The 27,565-nt window shown below is 43.7% G+C and overlaps 1 protein-coding gene across 3 annotated transcripts in view; it reads left to right on the forward strand.

The window, feature by feature from the left end:
• PTGFRN (prostaglandin F2 receptor inhibitor) overlaps positions 1–25,221 on the forward strand; it is a 70,422-nt gene extending 45,201 nt beyond the window's left edge. For 2 of the 3 annotated variants that reach the window (XM_074812921.1, XM_074812940.1), the window contains exons 6-9: positions 2,569–2,988; positions 13,098–13,205; positions 20,036–20,341; positions 21,613–25,221. In XM_074812921.1, the coding sequence (XP_074669022.1) occupies positions 2,569–2,988; positions 13,098–13,205; positions 20,036–20,341; positions 21,613–21,779 (1,001 nt within the window). In that variant the 3' untranslated portion in view covers positions 21,780–25,221. The remainder of the gene's footprint in view (positions 1–2,568; positions 2,989–13,097; positions 13,206–20,035; positions 20,342–21,612) is intronic. The other variant, XM_074812932.1, reaches the window with a different exon arrangement.
• The last annotated feature ends 2,344 nt before the right edge of the window (positions 25,222–27,565 follow it).

A 27,565-nucleotide genomic window follows, 5' to 3' on the forward strand; every position in this document is an offset into this window, starting at 1 on the left:
CAACTCAAGGAGCTTTGGGTTTTTGAAAGGTAGAGAAAAATCTTTGAAAGTACTCTCATAAGAATTGAGTTGACATAGCGCTGAGGGATATGGTGTAGTTGAGAACTGTCAGTGTTAGGTTAATGGTTGGACTAGATGATCTTCAAGGTCTTTTTCAACCTTGATGATTCTGTGAAGAATGTCTCCCTGTTCTCTGTTCAATATCCTAATGTCTAACACTTCTGAATTCTACAACTGTTCTCCAGCTGCATCTCTGGGCCTCAGATGTTCTTTTCCACAAACTCTGGAAAATGGCATTTCTACTGCTGTCCCATGCCACCACCACTCCTTTCTCTTTTTTTCTTCAGCAAAAATAATTGGTAAAAGCAGCATTTTGTATTGCCCTCAAATGGAAAGTCAGGAAAGTATGTCTAGGAACAAAGTTGCTCTGTCCTTGCAGGGAAAAAGACACTCCCCTGTGTACTGCTGCCTGCACTGTGGCTCAGGGAGTTTTTGCAGTAAGGTATTTGGAGCTCAGATAGTAGGGAAGAGTTGTCTCTTCTCAACTACATCTGTACTGCTGTGATCATGTGAAGGTGTTTGTCTTTAAGCACATGTATGAGAGGCAAAATGCAAGGTTTCCCTTTTGGTGCCTAGGACCCAGCGCTCTGACATGAAAATCAACAGCATGAAGAACGTTTGCATCAGGAGGGACTTTTGCCCAGAGCCGCCTCATAAAGGCCTAGAAAACAGCAATACACGGCAAAAAAATATGGCTAGCTGTTTGTGCTTCGGCTTTTGGGGCAAAATATAATTGTCTACTATATTCCTAAAATATGTGGCAAGCTGGTCTGTGCTGGGCTCATAAATGCTGCAACCTTATGAAGAGGGTGATACCAGAATCTTATGGACACAAAATGAGGAAAAAATGGATTTGAAGTCTAGAGTCAGCTGCATGATGAGCGCTCTCACAAGGGAGCCGAGAATGACTCTGTGTGTGCAACTTCAATTGTGGTTGTACCCTGACTGCCTCAATGTGTGACTCTTGTATTCCCACTTGCTTAGTGGGTGGAAGTGTGAGGGGGGGGTTTGGTGTGGAGTATCAAGTAATTCTGTGCTCAGCTAGACCACTAGAAGCAGCTCAGCCTTTGCCACTCCTGCTGTTTCTTTATATAGGTTTGTACTGTGATCTGCTTTATACAGTACTGATTTAAAGTTGTCATACTGAGTTTCTCATCTTGTGGGCTGTGTTTACTCATTGTGAAAACTGCTGCTTGAAGGCAAAACACTGCAAAATGTAATCTTGACAAGTATCTTGTTGCTCTTACGGGGAGGGCATAAATATTACTGCTTTTAGTTCAGTTTTGGGGAATTGTGTTACAGTTTCACCGTTGCTCATTTCCCTTTTCCTGAGAAGTTTCACCTTGCATAAAAGTGATCTATGTAGTTTTTTGGTTAACATGTCTACACTTGGTTTTTATGAAGGGGGGAAAGGAGAATATGCTGTAGCAAAGCAAGTCCAGAAAGTCGGCTGGCTGTATTTTTGCAATACTGCTACTTCGGGAAGTGGCTGTAAACTATGTATTCTGTCCCAGCCCTCCTGTCCTTAGGAAGAACCTGGGTGTGCAGGATGTCTCTTCATCACAGTGACAGGAAACTAGCAACTCCCTTTCCTTTTATCTTGTTCTTATTTCAATCACTCCTCATTTTCTCAATTTCTCACTGTGAGCTTGTATTTTTTGTGTCTTGGGGCTGTGCTCCTAGATGTATAATTTTCCCAAACCCTGTAATTAAGGGATTCTTGGGATTGAGGAGCCGGCAGACTTGAAGAATGCTGTAAAAAGGGAAGGAAACTGAGCAGTAAGTGTTGCTGGAATTCTTGATGCCAAATGGGCTGTTGGGAAATGTCAAGGCTTCTGGTAAGGTTATACTCAGGCTGAATGCATGAGAAGCAAGTGAAAAGAACACGCGTGGAGGCAGAAGTGTACCCAACTTTTGACACAGAGGTGTGGATATGGGGGTGCTGGGGATGGAGACTTCTGTTACCACCAACTTCTTTTGTCATGCAATTTCAATTGCTGAATGTGTCTGGATTGCTGTTAGGGTGGATTTTCAAGGGAAATAAAAGAAGCTACACTAAGTACTGCTGATTTCAGTTAGTGGTGGCTTTTGTCACTGGTCATGAGTACTTCAGCAGTGTCCTTGTACGCTGTCACTGAGGGTGCTCTTCCAGGTCCAGTGTAAACCTGTGACTCTGAGTCTTGTCTGACTAATATCTTTACTCCCGAATTAAAAAAAATCCTGGAGGTCCTGTTGTGCTATGACCTGTGTATTGCATTATCTGCTCAGTATTTGGTGTTTGTTTCAGTTCTTGCATCTTGACCCAAACTGTTGTGTACTGGTGTGTGTGAGTGTGCTGTTTAGTAGCACTCTAGGATGTCCATATGTGTTTAGATAAATGTGCTGGGATTTTTCTTTCCAAAGAAAGTGCTTTGCTTATTTTTAATCTTCTAGATTGAAAGGTTCTGCAGAAATATCTGCACCTATTTGTTAACCCCTCTCTTGCTGCTTATTTCCTTCCCTCTTCAGATTACACGCTTACAGTGGAGGCAGTGAAATTGAAGCCATTCTTTGTAGCAGGCCACACCTTTGAGATGACATGCAAAGTGTCTTCGAAAAACATCAAGACGCCACGCTATTCTGTCCTCATTACAGCTGAGAAGCCACTAACGGATCAGTCGAATCCCAATGGAACCACTCGCATCATCTCCTTGAACCAGGATTCAGTAGTGCGGCTGGAGGACTGGACGGACCAGACTCGTGTGGACGGCGTGGTTCTGGAGAAGGTCCAGGAGAATGAGTTCCGTTACAGGATGTATCAGACCCAGATTTCTGATGCTGGGCTGTATCGCTGTGTGGTGACTGCCTGGTCTCCAGGTGGTGGTGGCATGTGGCGTGAAGCAGTGAATGGCTTATCCAACCCTATCCAGATAGACTTCCAGACGTCAGGTTGGTATAGAATCTGGCTGCTGTGTGTCTAAGCCAGAAAGGGAGAGAGTTCTGTGATGTTCTCCCAGTGGTTTCCCTGTCTCTGGGAAATGCCTACTCTTTGTAACATGTATGATGTATGATCTATATAACCAAATGGTATGATGGCTGAGAGCTTTGCTTGTCCCCTTAGGTGGTACTTCCGTCCTTTGTGCTATTGATTGTTTACAGAAAGATGTTAATGAATTGGCTGTAATCATAACCCCAGGGTTTTTCTTTACTAATGCAGCTTTTATGGTCCTGCAGGTTCAGAGCTGGTTCTCAGTATGGAATAACTGCTGCCACATTTGGCAGCTTTATCACTAGGTTGCTGTTAGGTAGTGGCTGCTCTGGAAGAACATTAATACAAACTGGATTTCTGTTCCAAAACAGATTCAATTAGCATAGCATTAGGTTGCCTGAGCACACCTTCCTGTTGATGTAATTGCAGAAAATGGTCAGGTCAAGGCAATGGTAGTATTTCAGCAAGTGTATTCTGCCACTGGTTGTGGCTGGACTACAAAGCTCCACAAATTGGGATGAATTTCAGTACCCAGAAGTGCATCCTGTTCCTTGCATCCTTGCTGAAACCCTCACCTTCAGCTGTAACATAGCCTGCCTTTTGAGATTTTTCTAGAGAAGCGTGCCGGTTCTGGTGTATTGTTGGGGGAGGGAGAGGGACAGCATTGGTTTGGATCACCAGAGATGCGTGTTAAAACTGACTTTCTATCAAGTTATATGGGTGGGAAGTGCTGTAGGAGTTGCTTTTATAATGGTTGTGCACTTATGAGTGAAGGCCTCATCTCATGATTTGATAAACCAAGCTGGTGACGTCTTGAGCAGTTTTGAAGAGCTCTGTGTAGCCCAAAGGTGCATCCTATGTTGGAGCTCTCTAGTTAGCTGCTTTATCTCAAACCTTCTGTACCTCCCTCATTCCTGTTCACAAGCACAGCTTGGGAGAAGGTCTCTCCTTCCATCCCTTATTCTTCATGTGAGTTATTCCTCTTGTAATAGTGGGGCTGTAGAGTTTTTAGAAGATGTGTCTGACTTGGCAAGAACAGCCCGACTTCTGCTTGCATCCATAACTAAGGTAATTGTTCTCTATGAGGAGAGTTCTAAAAACTGAACTTATGCTAGGCACGCTGGGAAAAGGACAAGGACTGTGTATAGGGGGACAGCGTTGTAATGAGGACATCACTTTGTAAGAAGCTTTGAATTCTAGCATCCTGATACAAACCCTAATGAAGATGCAGCTTGACTTAAGCTGGCCAGAGAGAGGACATTGACTCAGCTCGATGCTTCTTTCAGTTCTAGATAACTTTGGGCTGCCTTTTTGTTTAGTTTTATGATAAGTTACTGTTCTGAAAATAATGTTAGTTGTCTATGTTCCAAATGCCTGTTAAAGCACCACTGTCACAGATGAGTGTTGCTGTAGATTTGTTGTCTTCTCAGGATGGTTTAATGGGCTACAGTTTTAGCCTTATTACTCTTGATAGCTGGGTTAGACACAGTGGGAGAGCAGCATTTGCAAAGGGGTGATGCAAGAAACCAGCAAGAATGAAATCTGTTCTAAACCCCTCTTCTTCAAGCTCTTACGTAGGGGCTTTCCTGCACAGAAGTAGTGGTTGGTGACTCTCCCAACGTTGCTCTTATGTCACTTTGAAGTCCTATCCAAAAAGTTTGGCAGGATGCTATTAATATCCATGGTTCAGAGGGAAACCTGTGAGCTATGCAAGGGTGCATGTTGCAGTCTTGACTTTTTGCTGTCACCCTCTACTCCCAGCCTCTTCACCCAGATAGGATTTCTGGAGCGTGGAGTGAAGAAAGGGAGGCAGCCTGTAGAACTGCCCTGGGAATGTGTGAATTCCAGTAGCAGGGCTGGAGCAGGGGGAGGGATGGTCCTCGAGCCCTGTCAGCCTTTCATTCTTTACAAAAGAATGAAGAGAGAAATGAGATCCCAGGCACAATTTACTGGAGAGCTACTTCCCAAAATAATCTTGGCATCTAGCAAAATCTGGCTTGAAATACCTTCCTTTCTTCAATTGATGGATGAACTTTGTGTCCTTCAGTTGTTACTCAGATATCTTTGCTGGACATTTGTCTCTGGACGTGATGAGGATGTGTGATGAGCACAGTTAGGGTGGACTAACTGTGGAATTATTATTTTCAGCTTGTACCATGGGGGATGAAGTGGAGAGGTGATCAATATGGAAGTAGCATTTACAGCAGAAGGAAGTCCTTAAAGGGTTTTACATGAAGCTTTTCGTGGTAGGAGGAATTTCTGTCTCGGTTGTTTTTATTGATTCCCCTTTGGTAGGGGGTGGGGAGACTTGCTAGGATTGGAAATCCTTCCCTTCAGTTTGATTCCCTCCTAGATCTCTGAGTTGAGTGATGTTTCAAGAAAGGGTTTTTAGCGTGCATACGCATTGTGCAATGTGATCTATCAGAATGGCAGGAGGCCTGTAAGCTTTTTATATATGAGCTGGGGACTGTGCGCATGAAACTTCAGTGTTTCCTGCCACAATAGGCTTGAAATGTGGCAGTGCTTTGAAATGTCTTTCCATGAACATCTGTGGAAAATGTCTTGTTCAGATTCTTTCCGTTCAAGGCAGAACTTGCTGGCTGCAAGCAGAGACCTTCTCTCTTCTTTCTCTACTTGCTGTTGCAGAGGGATGTTATTTATTCCATTTGGTTAACGATCTGAAATGTTAATGTAAAGGCATCCGTTTGAAACTTCCTGAACTAAAAAATGAAATGTGAATTTTGTCCACTGAATTATATAAACTGGAAGTTGGGGGGCTGGGGGTGGGGAGGAGGAGCCTTAGTGGGTCATTAGTTTTCAAATATTTAATCAATGGCAGATTGTTCTCTGCTGGATATATTTTATGATTAGTGAGGATCTTGTGAATCCTCTGGTCTGGCCTTAGGAATAACATGGATCACTAGACTGATTTCATGAAATGAATACCTGCTCTATGTCCAGTAGCTGTAAGCAAACTAAGCTTTTGGGGGAGGAGCGGCAGAGGGAAGCTGTCCCGCATGAAGACTAATATTCTTCAGTGTTTCTTTTTGGTTTTCCCAGTCTAGAACAGAGGTTCTGCCATCTCTTTTTCAAAGGTTGTCCAGCAATGCAATGGACAAGAGGAGTTGCCAGTGCTTGTTTTGAAATTTTCTCTTAATTTTATTGCATCGTTTCTGCTGAAACTCAAATGCATCCTCTTTCCTCCTGAGCTTTTGGATGATGTATGTGTACATAGTCTTTCTTTTAGCCTGGAACACACCTGTCTTCTGTTCCTTGCTGTTCTTCTGAAGCCAGTTTATCAGGGCAGCTTCTTGTAAGACTTGTGATCCTACCCACCCACACTGAAATCTCTCACTTGTCTTCTGGTCACCTGGAGGTGTTGCTCCAGTGGCAATGCCTTTGCACTGCAAGGGCTGAGCAGTGAGTGAGAGAGACTGGCTTTTTTTCGTGCTCCCCTTTGCCCTCAGCCTTAGCTGAGCTGGCCAGCAAAGGTGGGAGTCAAATAGCTGGGAACTTGCTTGAGATCAGCGTGCTTATCTGATGCAGGTCTGTGTATGGATGTCTGGTTCAAATGGCTCCAGCTGGCCTGCAGCTGTTTTTTTAATGCTGAGGCACCCGGTCTCTGAAATCCATGTGGTTTTATCCTGGCATCATAAATTCTTCTTTGGCGTTCGTCCTTTAATTTTCTATCCCTTCTACCCTGAACCTGGTAACTCAGGTTAGTGTTTAGAGTGTCTTTGCCCACTATACACTCACAGGGATTTCCACAGAAGTGACTTATTTTCCTTTCCCTTGAGGGAAGCAGGGAGAAGGGAGCTTTTAACCTTGTATTGAGAAGTATGTTGTGAGAGCGAACCATTTGGAGCTGGGCTATGCTCTGAACTGGCAATTCAGCACAGCTCTGGAGAGGCAAAAATAAAAGAGAACTTTAAGGGAAGCGTCTCAATCTTCAACTCTGGATTACATCTGCATGTGAGCTCATTGCACAGCAATGTATTATCATTCACTTTGGAAGAAGCTGAGATAAACTGAGAGCTGCTGAAATATGAGCTGAGTATTGATGTTGAACTTGCAATTAAAATGAAATGATGCCCTGCAATGACCCCGAGAGATACTCAGTTTCAAGAAAGGAGAACAGAAAGATTCTTGAAGGAAGGAAACCTTAATCATGGAAATGAATGAAGAGCAATACAGCGGAAACTCTTTGGCAAGAAAGGCTGGTGTTTTCCAGCCACTGTTAATGGGCAGGAACATGCTTTGTCATTGTGTGCCTTTGTGCCTGTGTGCATTAATTTGTAGCTGGAAGTAGAAACCACAGACTAAACTACTGGGGGCTTCTTCCAGTAACAGCTATTATGAGGCTTGAGGTAAAACTTGGAGGGAACAGCTGCGTGAGGAAGCAGGGAGAGGGCAGGGGGCTGGAATAGTGTGGGTGAAGGAGCTCATTATCTGGAGAAAGGCAGGTCATGAGATTCTCAGTTCAAGAGTGAATGATTTGGTGCCAGGGCAGATGTGAGTAATGTTTTGGAAGACAACTGGTGAGTTGCATCAGTTTTTTCCCCTGTTGTGGTCCGTGGTGCTGGCTGATTTGCAACTAGGGAAGCTGCATGCAGTGGTTGCGGCCTCCCTGCTGGGTAATGGACTGGGTGCAGGCTTCTTGGGTGGAACAGCCTGCTCTGGATCTGTCAGTCAGGTTACTTGACCTTTCACTACTCTGCTTTACTTGTCTGGAAACTAAAGGTAACTCATGTCTGTGGGGAGACTGTACCTTATTTTTGCAGAGAAGTATTGGGTAAAATGATTTAGAAAAGGCAAAAATGTCACCTAGGTAATTAGCATCTCTTCCATTGTAAATCTAGACGTTAACTGGCTTCTGGTTATTCTCCCTTCTTTTTCTTGCAGGTTTAAGGTGTTTGGGTTACTGAGCAGGGAAGGAAAGCAGGATGAATGGGGTGACATAGGGGTCAGGATTTTTTGTTTTTCTCCAATATGTGTAAATCCTTAAGTTGAGTAAATTAACTCCATAAACTTGAACTCCTTTCCACCCTGCAGCCTGTTCAGTGTGAATCTGAGCACAAAGTAATAAACCAAACTTGGTGGAGCTTATAAACACTTTTTCCTTTCATTTACATATGTGGAAGAATTAGCAATATACTCTTTAGCTGAAAACTCTTATCACTCTATAGGATTTGGATCCTGGAGTTTCCTTCCTGGGTTGCATGAAGCCAATGGTTTGAGCAATGAGATCTGCCATTAAATGGGACATTCAGAAGAAATTACACCAAACAAGTCCTGATCCTGAAACCTGGTTTCTCTTTAAGCACTTCTAGATTTGTGCTAGTAAACTTCTAACCTCAGTTTCTTCCTTTCTGTTAAAATTATACCGTGTTTTTCAAGCATTCAGAAGTCAAGAAATGCTCTGAAAACTCTTTTTATTCCTGTCTTGGCTGCAGATGCTTTTTAATATAAAATTGTTAGTACTTTAATATAGAAGAAAACTTCTCTTAGGGGTTGTATCTAAGCTTACATATGGCCTTACTGTAGTGAAGAACAGAGATTTTGACTTAGTTTAAATCAAAGGTCTCAGCAGGAGATGGCAATTTAGGGGAAGGTTGATGCTTAGCTCTTAGAATTGGGAACACTGGTTTGTTTTGTGAATCTGTGCTCTTTAGTTTCCGAATTAGCTGAGGGTATGACATTTATCTTCAAACCTGAATTTATTAAAATCCAATTATTTCTCAGCTTTCAAAGTCGTGACCAGCTTTCCTACAGTTAACTTTGCTTTGTTCTTGAGCTTTACAGGGCATGCTTGGTCTGTCAACCCTGCAACTGAAACTAAATTCTGGTTTGTTTATTCTCCCAAGTGACCAGTACATGCCAATAACAGTATTTCAAACTGTTAAATATAGGTGGCAAGGTGAGCAAAGCCACATCATGTGTTATCTGTAGAGTTCTATTTTTCTCAGTGTTAATGTAGCATGAACTCAGATCTCATCGAAGGAGAGTTCACATCACCACCTCAACCCTTCCTGTGACACTGCAAGTGCTTGAGTGTGGCGAGACCCTGATAGTCGGTGTCATCAGTGTCTACTGGGAGTTGCCTGTTACCACATACCTGCATCTGTAAGCTTGGGATTGAGGGGTATTTTGTCTTGGAGGGTAAAAACTTAAGAAAAGCACTTGGGTTTTGTGTGCCACGCTCTGCTTGGTGGAGTCTAGATCCAGGGCCCCTTGAATACGGTGGTGTGATGGTAATGTGGATCCTGTTGTGTTTTTTTTTCCCCCACCTTGCAGAAGACTTTTGTGGCACATTTGTGAACTCTTGGGCGGTCCTCAGGAGCCTTGAAAATGTGTCTGGAAACATCCCATGTTTGCTCTGGTGCTGTTTTTTGCCCAGGTGCTTTTCTTGAGCCTGCGGTAGAGCAGATGTCCAGTTAGGTAAGGTTGATGGTTTTGCTTGTAACCAACTAACAAACTGCTTTGCTGCTGCTTTTGTTTGAATTAGGCATACAATTCATTCCTGCTTCTCTTATTCTGTTGCCAGATAGGTTCAGCTGAAGACAGAGTAAATTGTTTAAGCTGGGGACATAAATCAGACAAGTTATAATAAGGTTACAAGCACTGGTCAGTTGTTTTTTTTACAATAAAACTGAACAAAACCAAGACCAGCACCCTTCAACAGAGAAGGGTGGCATGCAGATGACTTTTAATGAGGGATTAGAGCCGTATTGTCAGCTTCTGTGAATCTTTCCCAAGCTGTGTAGTGACTACAAGTCTGACTCAAGTGTATGTTATGGTGAAGGGTAGGGGATTAAATGGTCCTTTTGGTCCAGTTCAGGGCTAATGGGTTTTGTTGAAAAGAGCCTCCTGCCTTTTCATGCTTTTTAGTGGGAGGGGACAAACAACTATGAAGATGCTTTATTCTGTCCTTTCATGCCTGTGGGCATCCCAAGGCCCAGGGCTTGAGATGTTTGGGCAGAAGGCCTGAGATACTTCCAAAGAAGAAAGATGTTCCTCCTGAGAAGTTGCAACCACACAGTTTTCAAGACTGTACTAAGAAGCTTTCGCTGTAATAAAGCTTGCTTAGGTCTAAAAAAAACAAAAAATAATTGTTTTCCCTCTTCAGCTGGAGAGGGAAGAGCATAACCCCGGACACATCTCTCTACTCTTTGTTGAAATCCAGTTCTTCTAACACAGGACAGTGATTTCTCCCTGGAGGTACAGATGGTAATTTGCAGATATAGTACCCTAGTAGGGAAATAACCAAAGAGAAATAACCGTTTGTGGCTTACCAAGGGAAAGTATGATTGTGAAATGAGAAAGCAGCTTCTGCCTAGCAGCCTTCTTACTGCCCAGGAAGCTTTGACTCCTCATGTGGGAGGCAGGGTAGAGATGCGCTTGGTGACCCAGAACTGAAGAGTACATAGGGAGTGCTGCATTACCATGATACATGGCCTTTCCTGGCTGAGTGGCCAAACAAGCTTAGCTTTTACTTTCGTGACATTCAATGGCCAGGAGTGCTCAGACTGCACTCTGTATTAGTGGTTTGTTGGCATGCTGGGGTTTGAAGCCAGTGTATGTTGAATGAAGTAGATGCTTGGATTTTTAGCCTAGAAATAAGGCCTGGAAAGTCCTGTCTATATGTACCCTCTGTCTTTCCTTGTTTACCCTGCCAGGGCTGGAGTAAGGCAGCCCATCCTTAGCCTGACAAAGTTGGGATCATGCAGTTCATCTCCCTTGCTCAATCCCTGCCAGCATCTAGCCAGGACAGAGCCTGTTTGTTGGAGGAGAGCATGTTTCATATTCCTCACATGATGTCACCTCACTTGCTGCTGGGATTTAGGATAGACCCCGAGTTATAGACAGTACCAGGATTATTATGGTGCTCTCTTGCCTTTGATCAGTGCAGCAGAGGGTATGTGCTGGGAATGCAGGGATGTTCCTGGCAGATTTTGACAGTCTTTGTTTCTGTTGCTGTGACAGTTCACTGCTTGAGACTTCTCTGGTTACAGTTGGCTGGAGTGCACTGGGCCGCACTGCCTTTAGTCCCCTAGGACCTTGAACTTCTGTCTGCACAACTGCAAAGAAAATAAAGGAAAAGGTCTCGTTTTATCTGAAGATGAATAATCAAATATGTTGCAAGGGGAATATGGGTGGGGGTGTGTGTGTGAATGTCAGGAAACAAATTGAATTCACATAAAAAGAGTTTGGATAGAGGCTGAGAAAGCAATCAGATTAATCTCTCTCCATTTCCCCAGAAAAAGATCCCATCATGCTGACATGAAGTTAAGGCTGCAGTCTGCTTGTGAAGTCACTACCTGAACAGCTGAACTTCAAAGTGTTCTGGGTCTCTTATTTCCTTAAATATGTTCTAGCATAAGCATGTAGGACTCTCAGCTGATAGTCCACATGTAACCTCTATTGCATCTCTGTCGCCCTTCTATCCTTGCTTGGTGGGGCACCTTGCAATCTTAATTTTTAACAGAGAGGACTTCTAGTGTCAAAATGGGTACAAAACTCTTGAGATTAGATGTCTCCATACTGCCCCTGTGTACAAAGTACAACTGCTTCTGAGGCACAGAAGAGAACTGTAAGAAATTTATGATATAACAAAGAGCAGCACATTGTGCCCCATGGAAATTCTGAGGGGAATTTTGGAAGCCACAGAAGTAATTATTGCATTGTAATTGGAATTCACTTCTTGGTGTGCTGTGTAATCTCTGCTGACCAAAACAAGCCAGGCCCTTGTAGTCTAGAATAGTTTCACCAGAAATGACATCTCTAGCTTCACAGCACATCCAGGTTTCTTTCCAGAACCTCAGTTTGAAAGTGATGTGATAAGTGTGTGTAGTGTGGTCAGTTATTAGCATAGCTTTTGACAGAAACCTGATGGGAGGGCAAGGGACAAGTGGGTTGTCTTGGATGATTTCCTTAAATGTTCTCCATCAAAAGCATTGTTTGCCACTGATCTTCAGTGGATTTGAAATTTACAGTTCCTGTACTAAAACAGTAGCATGTGAGAGTGGAGGATGGCAAATCTCCCAACAGCTTTTCTTTCCTCCCAAACCACCTTTCTATGCTTGTTACTGCTGCTGCTGTCCCAGAGGTAGCTGAGCCAGGTAATGATAGCAGTTAATGGAGTCCAGGGAGGGTAAAAAAGGGTTACTACTTAATCCCAAATTCCTTCTTGGGTTTCCTGGCCCCTTCCCCCAACACCATCCTAGATGCCACCGTTAGCATCAGCTTTCCTCCTACTCATCTCCTTCGCCTTGTTTAGTACAGAAATCACTAAGGGTATTTTGACACATTCTTCAGTTTCTGCCCTGTGAAATATAGAGTACTAGCAATGTTGGCACATCTGAGTGGTTGTGGTTTTGTTAATTTTGCACCAGAGATGTAGTTGTTGTCGTCAAAATTTGGGGAAGTTTTGTTTTTTAACTTATGTACCTCAGAAGTCAAATGCCACACGTTGTCATGGTGTCTGAGCATGTCATAACAGCCTAATGGTTTTCATCAATATCATCACCACTTTGCAGCTGAAGGAGTTACTGTACCCTTGGGCTTTGAGACATCTTCTACAGAAGAAACTATCTGTGGCAGAGCCTGAAGGAAAACCCACAGAAAAGTGTTATGAGATGTACTTCTTGTATCGTCCACTTCAGTACCGTAGCAGAACCATTTGTATTGTTAAAATACTGGTTTGCTCTAACTTGAATTCCTACTGACAGCCTCAGCCAAAATGATCCCCGCTGGATTAGCCTGAAGACCTGAACTCTTGTGCTCTTGGTGGAGTCACTAGTGGAAGACCCATTCCTTTTGTGCAGGGCAGTATGAGGCAATCTTGGGCAGCAGCCTCTGTTGGGTGACAGGTCTGGCAGTTTGGGCACTTTGTCTTAGTTCAGGAATTAATGGCTAAAAATAACTATTTTGAGAAAACTTACATGATTGCTTATCCCTGCATGAGAGGTCTGTCTCTACAAACTAGCAGAAAATACTTCGAAAACATGCAGGAAAGGTTTTGGACGCTGAAGGAAAGCCTGTCAGAATAACTGTGGTTACTCTTTTCCAGGTCCTGTGTTTAATGTCTCGGTGCATTCTGACAGCCCAACGATTTACCAGGGTGAACTGGCAGACTTGCTGTGTATCGTCACAATGGAAGGAATGGCACTTGAGCCAGGTAATTTGGCAAAATTATTTTACTTGTAACTCATTTGCCTTCACCAGGCAGAATAATACCAACAGTTTCAACCCTGTGTCCTTTGAGTGAGGCTGGAGAATTGAGAACCAGCATTGAAAATCCTAGAGAACTAGATAAATACAGGAGAGTGTGTTTGCTTTACACAGCTCAATTTAGAACAAGGTTTTTAGTTTCACATTCTGAGGGGAGGGGAAAAAAGTGTTCTTACTGCTAAACCCCCCCTGTGCTGTCTGTACCAACTGACCCCACTGCTGGCAGTCTCAGCCTACAACTACGAGATGGGCCATGAAAACTATTCCTGTTTCCTTTAATTGGAAAGGAGGTCCCTTGGCAAAACCTGTTCAGAGAAAATGGTCATCTGTGAACAAATCTTGGTCACCTGGCCAGTCTGCTTCACACTCCAGAGTGAATTTAAGTCTTCATGTAAATCTAAAAATCACAATAATTGACTACTACAGCTAAATGCCAAAAGCGAATGTTTGTTGCTGATGCCTTCAGAGGTGAGCTTCCTTTTTTGTGTGGAAGAAGAAAGAAGCACAGTACCTAACTGCTGTGAAAAGGATAGTGGACACTTTAAAAGCAAATTCTTATAAAGAACTGAAAAGTTCAGAGAATTGCTCAAAACCTAGCTGCTTGCTAAGCATTGCCTGAGCTGCTTTTCATCAAAATGTTGTGAGAATAATTCTGGTTATTATACCCAAAATTTGGGTTTGGAGTGAGTTGAGTTTTTTAAAGTAATTCTATATATATGAGAATATAAAAATGTATTTTAAATAAATCTATAAATATGTATGTAAATATATGAATGTATAACCTAAATATAAAGATGCCATGATTCATGCAAAACTTAAAAATCTACGTGTAAGCCACTACAAAGAGGTGCTGTGCAGAAAATATTACTTATAATGTAGTAATGATGAGATGAAATACCAAGCTTAGTAAAGGCCCATCACTTTGAAATTCCAAGATGACTATTCTACATTAAATCTGAGCGTAACAGGGAAGCAATTTGCTAGATTACAGTTGTGTGTTGCCTGTGAAAAAATGATAGAAGTCTGTAGATTGCATTATTGAAATGCTTGGTAGGGAGGAAAAGCTGAGTAAACTTTATTGCTGTCAAAAGATTCATAGCCTGGGATATGGGACACAGTAAGAAGCAGTGTATGCCTGTGCGTATACCTCAGTCTGGCCTGCAATTTCTGCTCAGCAGGAAGCCTATTTTAAGTTGAGGTGTGCCCAAGCTCTTACAGGTATTGTTGCGAGGAAGTACCCAAAGCAGCTGGCTTCCTTTGCAAAGCAATAATTGCTGGCAGGGAGCAGCTGCTGCTTCTGCTGGTGTTTGACAGCTAAAAGAAGCTTGGGGTTGCCTTGTGAAAGAGGCCTCAGCATCCCTGACTCACTTAAAACTGGAAAAGAAGCCACTTAGTAACAGTGGAGCTTTCCTGTCAGTACTCCCCTGCAGTTGGGTTTGTGATTTTTTTTTTTTGTGTGTGTGTTTAGTAGCTTGAGTCTGGGAGGAGCACCGACAAGAGAAGGATAATCAAAGGGATCGAAGTAAAAAGATGTCCTCTTTGAGGAGCTTCTCATCAGCACAATTAAGTTTTAACTGGGCAACTTCATAAAGGTTCATGGATCTCTGTTGAATTGATAAATGATGCCTGGAGTTGAAAATGATGCTGTTCCTAGCAGTCATGAGCAGCCAGTGCAGAATTTTAAATGTCAGCACTGTAAGCTGTTCCATAGCTGGGTAATGTCATCTTGAACATGGCAGATCTCTGCCTCTGTGGGTTGTTTGTTGGTTGTTTTGTTTGTTTGTTTTGGGTTGATTTGTTTGGGGGTTTTTTTTGCGTCTGAAATGGGCCAGATGAGGCGCAGGCAACAGATGCGCCTGGAATGGAGTAAAGTGGCATTGTGGCAGGTTTTGAGGGAACCTTTCAGTCCATGCTCTGAGCCTCCAGTTGCTGAATGAGCAGGATTTGGGGCCTAACCAGCCATGCTGTGTGGAGAAACCCCATACGGGCCTGAGAAGCCGACCCTTCTCTAGACCTTGCTGGTTCTCTGGATGAGACCAGGAGAAGAGTGCAGGGAACAGCTGGAATCTGTGCAGTAGCTGTAGGGTGTGCGGACTTCCCTTGTCAGCCTGCCTTCTTGGCCTTGAGAGATGGAGGGGACTAGAGCACTGGGATAACGGAGCAGGTTAGGTGAAGGGCCTTAAGGGCTCATGTGATAACAAATGGATGTAGTTCCTCAGTAGTAACCTTATTCTGCTATACTCAATCTCTGATCTGTCTGTGTGCTGAGTCAGTATCACAATTTAATTCACAACTGGAGTGGAGCACTTGCTTTTTAGATTGAGTGCCAAACATTAGCCAGACTGTGAAAATAACAGGGCTGTCTCATCCCAGTGTGGAAATGAGGCATGTTGTTGGGGAAAGCCTACACCAGGTGATCAGATAAACAGAGCAAGAGTTGCCAGCATGTCCTAGAAGAAAACAGATAACAGCAGTATAGACATAGTCTTTCTACTTGGGAATGTGATGAAAAAGGAGAGCAGAGCAGTTGCATTTGACTCTCTTCTGAGGGGCATGATGGCTTTCAAAGGCCATCTACTCTTGTGTTGTCAGACCTCCTTCAGGGCTGTGTTTTGGGCCCTCTTATGAACAAAGAAGGATCACGGAGTTTCATAGGATGTCTTGTTAAATGCGCATCCAAAACACTTTGAACACAGTTGGTATGCCAGCCAGCTCTGCTCTCGTACACATAGGCACTCAACTTTGCAAGTGTGCGTGTGGATTAGTATGTATGCTTCCTGTAATAAGTTGAGGTGTCAGGTGCCACCTCTTCTCCCTCTTTGTATGCACAATCAGAAAAATAAAGTACTTCCAGGGAGCTGAGGAAGAGTTAAATGACCAATGATCTTTGTCAGTGCCCTTCTTTGTTACAGTTAGATCGATCCATTTGTTTCTAAAAGTGTTACTTAGGGGTTGGACCTTTGGCAGGGGTGATTCACAATACTCTGCGTGAGTGTGTTTGTGTACCCACCCTGTGGGAAATCTTCAAAAGGGTGTAAAAGATTTTGGCATGACTGCTGCGTGCTTTAATTTCCTCTGCTTCTTTGAGACCCTGCTGAAATGGAGTGTGTATTACTAAGCTCAGTACATGGCAGCAACTGCTCCATCTAAAGAAGTGCTCCTTTGGCTTGGCAGCTGTGGTTGGTGTTTTGAATTGATACGAGGGGAGTATGTGTGTATCCGGGGAATAGTAGTTCTTCTGTGCCCTGAAGATATAAAAGCTGCTTCTGATATTTCTGTTGAATACACATTTTTGCAAATGATCTCTCTAGACTTCCCAGATCACCCCTTCTTGGGCTATGTGCTTAGGGATTTAAAAGTATTACTTACTGTGCCTGAAAGGAGATGGGTTTTTATCTGCTCCAGACAGACCCAGTGGGCACTCTGGAGAATTTAACAAAACCAGCTTGTTTACCTCTTGTATAGCTTGAAGTGGTTTGCTCAGCTCTCTAGGAAGCCCTATTCAACCTCATTTAAATGTAGTAAACAAAAAGGGTCTCAAAATTGTGATTCAGCACTGTAACAAGATGCTGAGAGCGCTCCATTCTAAGCAGTGGAAGTGTATGGTTCCTAAGAGCTGGTCTAGAAATAGGATTCCCTGTTTTGAGGAGTGATTGGCCAGGGAAGCAGCTAAGACCCAGACAGCTTAGTCCTGTGTGTCAAATTGAAATGTGCATAAAGATGTGCTTTACATGTTGATGATCCTCACTAGCTGAGGAGGGGAGAAAACATAACACCACTATTACTCTGCTCACAGAGCTCTGAAGTGTCCAGCTCCTAGTGCTTTGTGTTCCTTTATGAAAGCGGCGGAGATACATGACCTGGGGGTACTGAGGTCCTTGATGGCCTTCTGAGCTTGGCACTGGGATGTTATGTTTTCCTGTAATGTGGGGCACCTTGTCCAGGTGTCCCACACTACTTACATTGTGGAGCACAGAAGGAACCAGTGAAAGAAACCTTTGTAGTGTTAGGTGTGAGTGTGGTTCTTGTGGTTGGGTTTGCTTTTTGTAGACTGGGGACAAAAATTGTGAGAGTGACTTGTCAGTGTTGATGTGAGGTATGCGTGGAATGGTACAGATGCTTTTGGGAAGCCTAGTGCGTGACCTGTTTTATGTCAGTAAAACTGTATTTATTAGCCCTTGGGAGCTGCTAGGCATGTTCATCACTGGTCTTTAGAGAGCACCTGATTTATGTCTTGGTTTTGCTAAATTTTCCTGTGTTTTTATTGCATGAAAACCAGAGAGAGATAGAAATTAATCGGATGACTTTGCTGTATTAAGCTATTTCAAGGAGGATAGTGACAAAGAATACTCAGAGCCAAATCCTCCCTCTGACTGTCTGTAGTGAGTCACTAATTGCACACTGTGTATACTGACTAATAAAATATGTTGGCATAATACTGTTGTCCCATGTTGTAATTACAGAAGATAGATTCAGCTATTTCAAAATGACAGCAAGTGCCGGCACTCATCTTTGTATGTGGAGGGAAAGGATCCTCAAATTAGACTGAAAAGAAGGAATTCTTCAAAGGTTGCAAGTTGCCCAGGAATCTGAAGGCTCGATGATTTTTCTTTTTAATATCTAAATTTATTGTTTAAACCTTTTTTAGCAAGAGCAATGGAAGGTGTCCATATGCTCCTACGGTACCTGGAAACACAAAAGCTAATGGCAGTCTTGCTAATCTTCGGAAGGAATCAGTCGTTCCCAACGTGACTGCCTGTGGACTGGTGCTGTTGCCATGTTTGGCATAAACAGGCAGCAGAGACGAAGAGCAGTTTATAGAAACGGAGCTCTCTCTAGTAGAGGCCCTGTTTCCCACAGTCAGTTGGATGAGTACAGAAAGCGGAGGTCAAAGTTTGGTCCTGTTAACTGAACACGTGCTTATGGTAATTTTTATTACCTTTGCTTTCAAGGGAAGCGGTCTGAGTGCTATGCCAAGTAACTAATAGTAGTATTTGTAGTACGATAAGCAAGAGTGATTGTTGCAAGGGCTGCTGGTCCATATGACCTATGCTGGCCCCCATGGAGGGCTTGGAGACCTACTGCTGCTGTAGGGCTGCCAGACAGGCCAGGTGCTCTCTTGAGGTTCTGTGCTGTCACCCGGAGCCCCTGGCCATGGCAGGCGGGGCAGGAAACTGGCTGGTGTCCCAAAACAGTTTGGTCAGCCAGCATCTCTGGTAGTAACATCTGCTTTCTCATCTTTTTGCTTCATTTTTGAAGATGTGTGTAAAACCAGTGCATGTTATGAGGGAGATAATTATACCCCAAATAACGGGTAGGGTTTTGTCTGCAGTAAGGGGGAATGTTCTACCTGACCAGCTGATGCTGTACTTCAAGTAACAGAGCTGAGGATGTCCCTTTACTTTTATTGGTTTAAGATTCCCTACTTTCCCAAAGTGTTAGCTTGCCTGATGGAGGCTTAAAAATTGTCTTTGCTTATATCTGTAAATACTTTGAGTACAGCAGCAGGTTTAGGGCTTTAATTTTTCCATTAGCCTGGAGATCAAATGTGAAAGCTTAGAGAAGAGCAGACTCAATTAGATGAAAGCTCAGTTTTAAATTTCAGGATGCTAATACTGTGTTTTTCAGAGATCCCAATACTAGCAAATGGAGGTTTGATACATGGCCAAAATCACTGGGACTGCCTTAAGTGTGAAAAGGTTAGGCCCTGTGCACACATCCTACCAGTACTCAAAACTCAGGACAGAAATAGCAACCTCTGTTTCCAGTGTGGGCCCGTCAGTTTGCTAATGTGCCAGGAAGGAAGACCTGTTGATGAAACAAGTGAGCAGACTTTCCTGTCTATGCTCTAGGTCATGCCAGGTTTCAGATGACAGGTGTTGCTGGGCTCACGTTAGCAAAGAATAGCGGTGATTTTTAAAGTAGATACTCAGCTGCATCAGTCTAATAGGGTTAAGACTGAGATCTGCTAATGGGATCAGTAGGATCTTGCATAAATGTAGAAAGCTAGATGTGCTTATGAATGCAGACTACCTGTCAGCTATGTTAAATGTGGAAGGTGTTGCAAATGTGTTTTACAGACAATCTCCTTGGGTGGTAAAACTTGGACAAGGCATGATGCCTGATGATGTGTGACAGTAACCCACATCTCTGGAAAAAATGTATAAAAGCATTGTGGTCAGGCTTTGCTCCTGAATGCTTTGTGCTTGTGTAGATTATTTATTGTGCTCTATGTAGAACCTCTGTATTTATTTAGGCAGACTAAATGTAAGGAAGGGGGCCTTCAGGAAAGAGCCTTCTGACTTCGTGGTTGTGTAGGCCCTGCATGAAGATAGTGATTGCAAATCACTCTCTGCTATCAAATACCTAGCACTTGCACTGTCTTTTTACTGTAGGTTCAGCACAGTTAAAGAACTTCTTATGACACTAGTACTGCTTGGTGAAAACTTAGATCAGAGATTAAATATAAATTTTAGGATAGCAGGCAGGAAAGCAAGAAATCTCTTCTTTGTCATCCCTGTAGCAAGTTACCCTTTCCGTGCAGTTACATTCTTCCTGCCAGTGCATTTCATTGCAGTTCACTGTTTAAATCCTCCTAGAAGGGACATGTTCAAGGCACTCTTTTAATTTTTCTTCATTCCTTTCTTTTTTTTCTTCCACTGTCAGACCAGGGTTGACTATGCTGCTTGCTTATTAACCTTATGCTGAGAAGTGGCACTATGAATACTTTCCAGAGCTCACCAGCATGTCTAAATTCTTCTTTGTCCACAAATGCAGATGATATGTCCTTTGATGTCTCCTGGTTTGCTGTGCGCTCCTTTGCATTGGACAGAGAGCCCATCTTGCTGGCCTCGCTGGACCGGAGAGGGATTGTGATGCAGAGCAGGAGAAATGGGAGCAGTGATCTGAGCCTGGAGAGAATCAGTCCACTGGAATTTCGGCTTCGTGTGCATGGCTGTGAGGACCATGACTTTGGGAACCACTACTGCGTAGTGACCCCATGGGTGCGATCTGCCACCGGTGTATGGCAGCGGGAACCTGACATCAAAGCCAAACCCATCTTTCTGTCTGTGAAAATGGATGGTAAGAGACTGCAACATGTGTTACACAATTTTTAAAATTTTTTTTAACACCTTGTTATGTCTTTGTGTGACAAATATTGTCCATGACTATTTTTAAGGTGCCTGTGATAATATCATTAGATTTTGTTATCCTTTTCTATTGTTTGCAACTTCTGATTCCAGATTCTGTAGACTAGGTAGACCTGAACACATCATTGTCATAAAACTGGAGTGTTTTCTTTCCTGATCATCTCTTGGTGATGTTTTGCATAGCTGAGGCATCTTTCAATCAAGGCATAGTATTCTCTCCAAGTGTTAACCCTTCTGCTGCCTGCAGGAGGAAGTCTTGGTTTGCAGATGGGGCATGCTGAAGTAGAGTTGTGTTGTGGTTAATATCAAAGCTGAGAACAGAAAGTCTGAGCTCTGACTCCTTCCTCCCTCTTGTAACCACAAGATGGGCTGCTCCCTGCACTTAATGCCTTGTCTGCTTTTCAACCTGAGTTGTAAGTGTTTCTAGACTTCACGAGAAGCAAGTTGCGTGCTAGATGCTGCATTGAGCACTTAGCTAAGGAGGAAAATTAGTGAAGGAGGGGTTTTGAACTAGTTGCTTTCTTCTCAATACTTCCAGGAAGGGTCATATTGGGGAAGTTCCATGCACTTGAAACGAATCAGAAGTTTTTGTTCTCCCTGCTGTGCAGATAACTATTATAACTGTACTTTCCAAACTTCTTACAGTTCTTGACCCTGCCTTTTAACTGAGCAGTAGGTGCTTACAAATCAAATTTCTTGTTTAGGTACCAACTTTGGAGGTTGATTAGACAGGATTGCTGAGTGGCACTGAATATACTGTACTAGTAGTTCTTATGCAAAGCATAAAGGAGTCAACTCCTTGCCATTTGGGAACGTATTACAAAGAGTGGAGCCACAGTCTGCCTCTCATGGGGAAACTTCCCAAAGCTTTTGTTTGGAGGAGCAGATAATGGGATACCTCTTGGAACTAGCTCTACTTTGGTATCTCACTCTGAGGCTCCTCTGGTGCTTCCAGCCTCCCTGAGGTTTTGAAATGGTAGAGGAAGAATTAGGGTGAAGAGGTAAGGGAGTCCAGTAAGAGACCAATTTTCCAAACCTTAAAAGACAGAAATCAAGAAGGAAAATTAGTGTAACTTGCTTCTGAAATAATTAATCTGCCCATGACTGAATAATGTGGGATTTTCTCCTTTTTTAAGCAAGAACAAATAAAGGGGATCTCTGAATTTCTCAGTGATATCTAATGACTTTGCCTTCCTCTTTCAGTTCTGAATGCTTTCAAGTATCCCCTGTTGATTGGCATCGGTCTGGCCACTGTCATTGGACTCTTATCCTGCCTCATTGGCTACTGCAGCTCCCGTTGGTGCTGCAAGAAAGAAGTGCAGGAAACGAGACGAGAGCGTCGCCGGCTAATGTCGATGGAGATGGACTGAGCGTGGGAGCAGGACACACTTGCATTTCGGGAGAGACTCACAGGGCTCTTGGACTGTGTTGAGACACTCACTCACAGGCCCAGACAAGACAGTGCATTTCCTCTGTGATTTCAGCCTGGACCTCAAGCTTCTCCTTGTTACACGTCATGTCCTGAGACTGTTCAGGCCATATTTAGCAACTCGGAGTTCTCCTTTTCCAGCAGCACTTTCTGCATAGGGATCACGTCCTCCTAATGTACAAACTGTTGAGCCTTCTTTCAGCAGGGCCCTGTGACAAAATTCACTAAGGCTTTTTTGTTTGTTTGGTGTTTTTTTTTCCCCCTCTTGGTTTTGAAAAGATGTCCCCGTATGAAAGAATGATGGGCAGGGCGATGGGTGGGAAGGGGGCTGGTAGAAGTGTTAGACTTTCATTGTATTAACCAATCTACTTTTCCCTTCTACTCTCATCACACCACGTCCTGTTCCCTTTCTCTGTCTGCCTTGGTATCTTGCAGACTCCTCTGTGTTGGGTTGAAGCCTGGAGAAGGTTCCTCTGCTGGTGCCTCATAAGGCTGTTCCAGCAAAGAATTGGTTTATGGTTGTCAGCATGCCTTCTCTTCCCTGGCTTTCAAAGGGTTTGCCATTAACCCCAAAACATAGCTTGCCTGGAGGTCTTTGAGACACTTTTTAATTTTCAGCTCTTAGCTGTGGTGAATAGGGGCTAACTTGGCAACCCTGAAGAGTCATTCCTCAGACAAGCATTTGTTGGGTGTCTGCTTATGGCCACCTTCTCCCCTACCCTTCCACCTTCTGTTCTCCCCACTACAGCGGTTCACATTGTGCCTGACACGCTGTTCTGCTTGTGACAAGGGGACATGTGGTGTCTAGGGACAAGGCCCAGCCTTCTGCTGGCCTCAGCAGAGAGATGGGAGACCTTGCCCCACTGGTGATGATGTGACTTACGAAAAAAGAAAAAAAAAAAAAATGACATGGATCTTTGTATGCAGTTGGTCAACTGATCATGTTTAGAGAAGTCTTATAAACAATGTGTTACCAAATGCACAGACCAGACTCCAATGCTGCTTCTGCCAGTCACTCAGTGGTAGCCGTTCAACCTGTGAGCAGAGTCTGAGATCTGCAGTAGCTGAAGTGGACCTCAGGGTAGGAATAGGAGCAAGCCCGGGAGGGCAGCAAGAATCCTTCAGGTTCCAATGGTCCTGGTCTTGTGCATGGGCCCTCAGCAGGGATTTCCCCATGGGTTTGAGACCAATTCCTAGGTGCTATAGTATAGAAGTCCTGCTTTGGTCTTCCACATACACTGACCTGGCTCCTGAGTGGGAGCAGCACCTTTTCCAGGCAGTTCTGTCTTCCCAGCACAGCTGGTGTTTTAAGCAATAAAAGTCAGAATAAAGATACTGTGTATAAACAAGCAAGGAAGTAGAACTGTACCACAATCTGATGTCATAGCCAGGGTTTGGGTTCGCATCAAGGAGGGTGAGAAATGTAGAGTTGAGGCCAGGGCTCAATCCTTTTCAGGATTTTTTTTTTTTTTTCAAGATAAAAGACGCTAAAGGAGAGCATCCATGGAAGGTAGTGGCTGTGGTGTGCTGTTGCCAGTCTAGACATCAGTTATGTACTAGGTGACCTGCTTCACTAATAGCTCATCCCACTGCACATTCCAGGGGAGCGGCAGATCTAGTACCTGTGCTATGAAGACTTCACTTTGCATTAGTGTTTGTGGTACCTTACACTCAGTGCTGTACCTGTTCCAAAATTGGGGTTTTTTGTGGTAAGTTTCCTTCATGGTTTTTTTCCTGTCTTGCATTATGACCTTTGTCTGAGGCTGATGTGAGGGCTTTTTCTAGAAGGCTGTTCTGCTTCCTGCATGCAAACATGCATGCGGTCACATATGTATACACATGTGTGCATAGAGGTGCCCAGTGATTTTTGGAAGCTGAATATGCGACATCTTCCAAATGGACTTGACGTGCAGAGTTGGGGCTTGCAACTTGTTATTTGACTCTCTTAAGACTTTTCATGTAGTATTCCAAAACCTGTAGATCTCTGGAAGACTTTGGCCTGAACATTCATAGCAACTTTTCTTTGTGGCATGACGTTTTACTTTCTGGAGGAGCTCTGAAAAGGCCTATGTTGCAGGCAGGTGTAGCTGCCTCTGCTGAGGAACGGGGCAGAAGCAGTCTTTAGCTTCTGCTGTGGAAGTCCAGAAATCTGTAGTGATGCTTTCCAAAGGAAGGGAGCTGAGGAAAGGATTCACTTAGATATTACTTTGACAGCAAGAATTTTTCTTCCTTTCCTGTCTGTCTACTGTAGTGAAATCTTGCTTTTTGCTGGGATGTTATGAAACACCATTCTGATATTTGGGATGCTGGCTGTCCTTCCCACGCTGATCTAGCAGCTTCTTTCCTGCATTAACATCTGCTTTCTTCATGGAAGGCCTGTGGCATTGGGACATGTTGGGAGGGGGGGTGGTAGTGGTGGTGAAGTTTGAAGCACAGCATCAGTCACTTTTCCGTCTTTGCAGACTGACTCCTTGTTTATGTGCTCTTGGTTAAGTTTTAGAGAGGATCATGACTGTAATGCAATAATTAGGGAATGAATGAGCAGGGAACCGCCAGCTCTTCCCAAGCACACAACATAGCACACTTTCTCCCTGCTGGAAAAAACTCAGGGTTATTTTGGTCAGGGCTCCCTGCTCCTCTAGTGAAAGGTCCCCATGTCCTTAGCTAATGCTGACCTTCCTTCATGGCCTGTAACAATCCATCTTTGTCATTCCGAGTGAAGCAAGTTTGCTGCTAGCTCGTAGTGCTGCCAGCCCCTTGGAAGGCAATGCTGCATCCCCCTCCACCCTGTATTTGCTGTAGTTGGAAGGCTAGAAGCTGAGGGGCTAGACTTACCCCCTGCCAGGTTTCCTTCTACTTGTGCCAATTTTGTATTATCCCCTTTTTTAAAAATAGAGTGGGAATCTTATCTCTAATGAAAAAAAATCTAGGTCACTTTTCATGTTTTTTATTATTATTATTTCCTGTGTGAACCAGGGTTTGTGTGAGTGGAGGTGTGTGTGCATCTGGTTGTGTATTAAACCTGCAGAGTATCAGAAGAGTAAGCTGCCTGAGATGCAGTGCAAGCATCCATATCCTCCCTGCTGCAACCTGTGGTATTGTCAAAGTATCCTAAGGGCTCACGTTGATCTTCCTCTGTTCGAATTGCCACATCTCCTGGTTAAGCTGGTAAATTCCTCCAGGCACTTGGAATTTTGATCCAGGACAATCTTGAACATCATACAGCAGAAGGGCAAGATATTTTCTTTCTTCTGTTTTAATTTCAAAGTTATAAAATAAAGTGTTTGGCACAGTTCTGGAATGCAGGTACTGAATAGTTCTAACAATGCTGTGTAAAATGTTTCTTTTTATGTTTAAAATAAAGAGCGAGCCTTTTTGATTAATGTCTGTGCTGTGGGTCTGGATATTTGAGCTATGGGCAGTTCTTTCCTTGTACCTTGCACGTATGCAGACACTATTGTTGAGGCAAGGGTATCAAATATAAACCTTACAGTCCTGTTTCCAGCACTGTTTACTCTGTAAAATAAGCATGAGCCCTATTTTGCACTAAGTTTTAAATATTTGCTTGCATTTGTGTGATGAATTGGGGAATGTAATTGGTTTTTGAGTCTATCCTGCTTCAATCCTGCTGTAAGTTAGCCTTTTTTTGGGGGGGAGTTTCCTTTTGATTACCTAGGGCCAGGAGTCACAGTTAGGAGTGTGTGTTTAATACTTGCTGTAAAACCTGGGCATTAGATGTTGAGTCTTCCTTGAACCCTTCCTGAGGCTTCTCATTTTGAAGGTACCAGGAGGAAAATCAGTAGTGTTGGAAGTAAACTTCTGGTTTACCTTGTCAAATGGATTTTCTTCCCCCCAGCAACCATGTCAGGACACCATGATAGTACAGCAAGGAGGTGACTTGCTTTCCAACAAGGACTTGCTTGAAGCAGAAGTGGTTTTGTGAGGCCAAGACAGGCTTTGGCAAGGTGGGTTTGTGTTCAAAGTGGTGCATGCTCTGTCCGAGATGGCTGCAGTACAGGCCGGTTGACAGCCAAGTGTGTACTTTTGGCTTCTTTCCAGATGGTGGTGTCACAGCTGGCATGGAAAGATGTCCTCTGTAGAGGGTGCTTACAGGAAGCTGGGAGGTGGCACTAAGCTGTAAGTTCTTAAGGGGTGACAGGCACCATCAGCTGAGATAAAGAAATGTCATAAATGGTCTCTGATCCCTCAGCAGAGCCTTTGGCAGCTGTAGATATTTAACACATACATGTCCATGAGTAACGAGTGACATGCCTGTGGGACAGCTGTTGTTAGTCTAGCTGTGCAGGTTACAGCTTATTGGTAAATTTGGATTAGCTTTATGAAATCCTCTTGCCTCCTCCATTCCCTGGGATGACCTGGTTCTTAATACTGTTCTTGTAAGTGTGCTAGGATTTTATTATAAAAAAGCAAGCCGAAATTTGAAGTCTGGAGATGCAGGGGGATACTTGCAAGTAACTGCCCGAGTGTTGCAGTGAATGATGGGAGTTACCAAGTCTCCAGCATCACCTTGTATCTGCCATGGGTTCAGCTCAGCTACCTACCTACGGAGGTATCTAGCTGCCTACTGTCATAGAGGCAGTCTGAAAAAGCACTTTTGTGCCAGAGCCTGGGAGTTTAGTTGCTTCTATAGCACCAAGCTCAGGTAATGTACTTGGCTGTGCTTGTTCTACGACAGAGCCTAGTTGTGCTTCAATGGCTCTGTCTGACTGCCCTGCTCAGGTCAGGGCCAGTCCTAAAACCTCTTCTGGGCTGAAGCTGACTGGCGTCAAGTAGGCAGCATGAGAAGACCTGCCTCCACTTTGTCATCTGAAGGTGAAGCACAGTCATGCAAATCTTCCAAGAAAATGTACAGCTTTTGCCTTTTCAGTGGGACTTTCTACATTTCTATGATTACAGGGGGTTGAGGTCTGCACAGCAGGTATCAGGACAAATGGCGTTGCAAGAAAGAGCCTTTAGTAACCCACAGAAGCTGTGTGACGTGCTAACTGAAGAAAAAGCCACTGCTCATTCTTGTGCAAGGTAAATACACCTTAAATACAGGACGTAGCTTTCTATTGGACAGCCCTTTGCCAGGGATGTCCTTCTGTTACTGAGGAAAACAACATTAGGCTGTACCCAGCAGATGATTGATATTGAGAGCTCCAGGGGAATGCCTGGGTTATTGAGGAAGTCAGGTTCTGTGGATTTCCAGGTCCCTCAGAAGAGCTGCCACAAAGACAAGCTGTTCTGCTCTCCCTGGCAGCCGAGTTGCATTCCACAAAGTGCCAGAAGTGTAAGTGCATGTCTGCTTCCATCTCTGCCAAGGGGGTAGAAAGGCAGGACTTTCCAAAGCAGACTTTGTGAAAGCAAGTTAGTATTATATCATACTTCGTTCATGTGGGATTTTATAAACTCCAGCATGTACTGGGCCTTAGACTAGACCACAGACTTAGTCTGAGTGCACCTCTGCTGGCTTCAGAAGGGAATAATGAAGCTGCAGACAGATGGACATGAAGTTCTGTTTCTTGTTGGCAATTTAACCTGGCTCATGCCCTCTGATTCCTTGTTCGTATGATCCTGCCAATGATTTGGCATATTCAACAGATGGTAAGGAATCTCTAAGAAACTTTTGGGAACTTAGTATCTTTAAGGATGGGACTGGAGAGAAGAGAGGATGCTTCCAGAGCTCTTCCAGCAGAGTTAGCAATATGAACGTACCAGTTAATG

This window comes from Strix aluco, chromosome 2 (genome assembly GCF_031877795.1).
Source record: "Strix aluco isolate bStrAlu1 chromosome 2, bStrAlu1.hap1, whole genome shotgun sequence".
NCBI classification, from domain to species: Eukaryota; Metazoa; Chordata; class Aves; order Strigiformes; family Strigidae; genus Strix; species Strix aluco.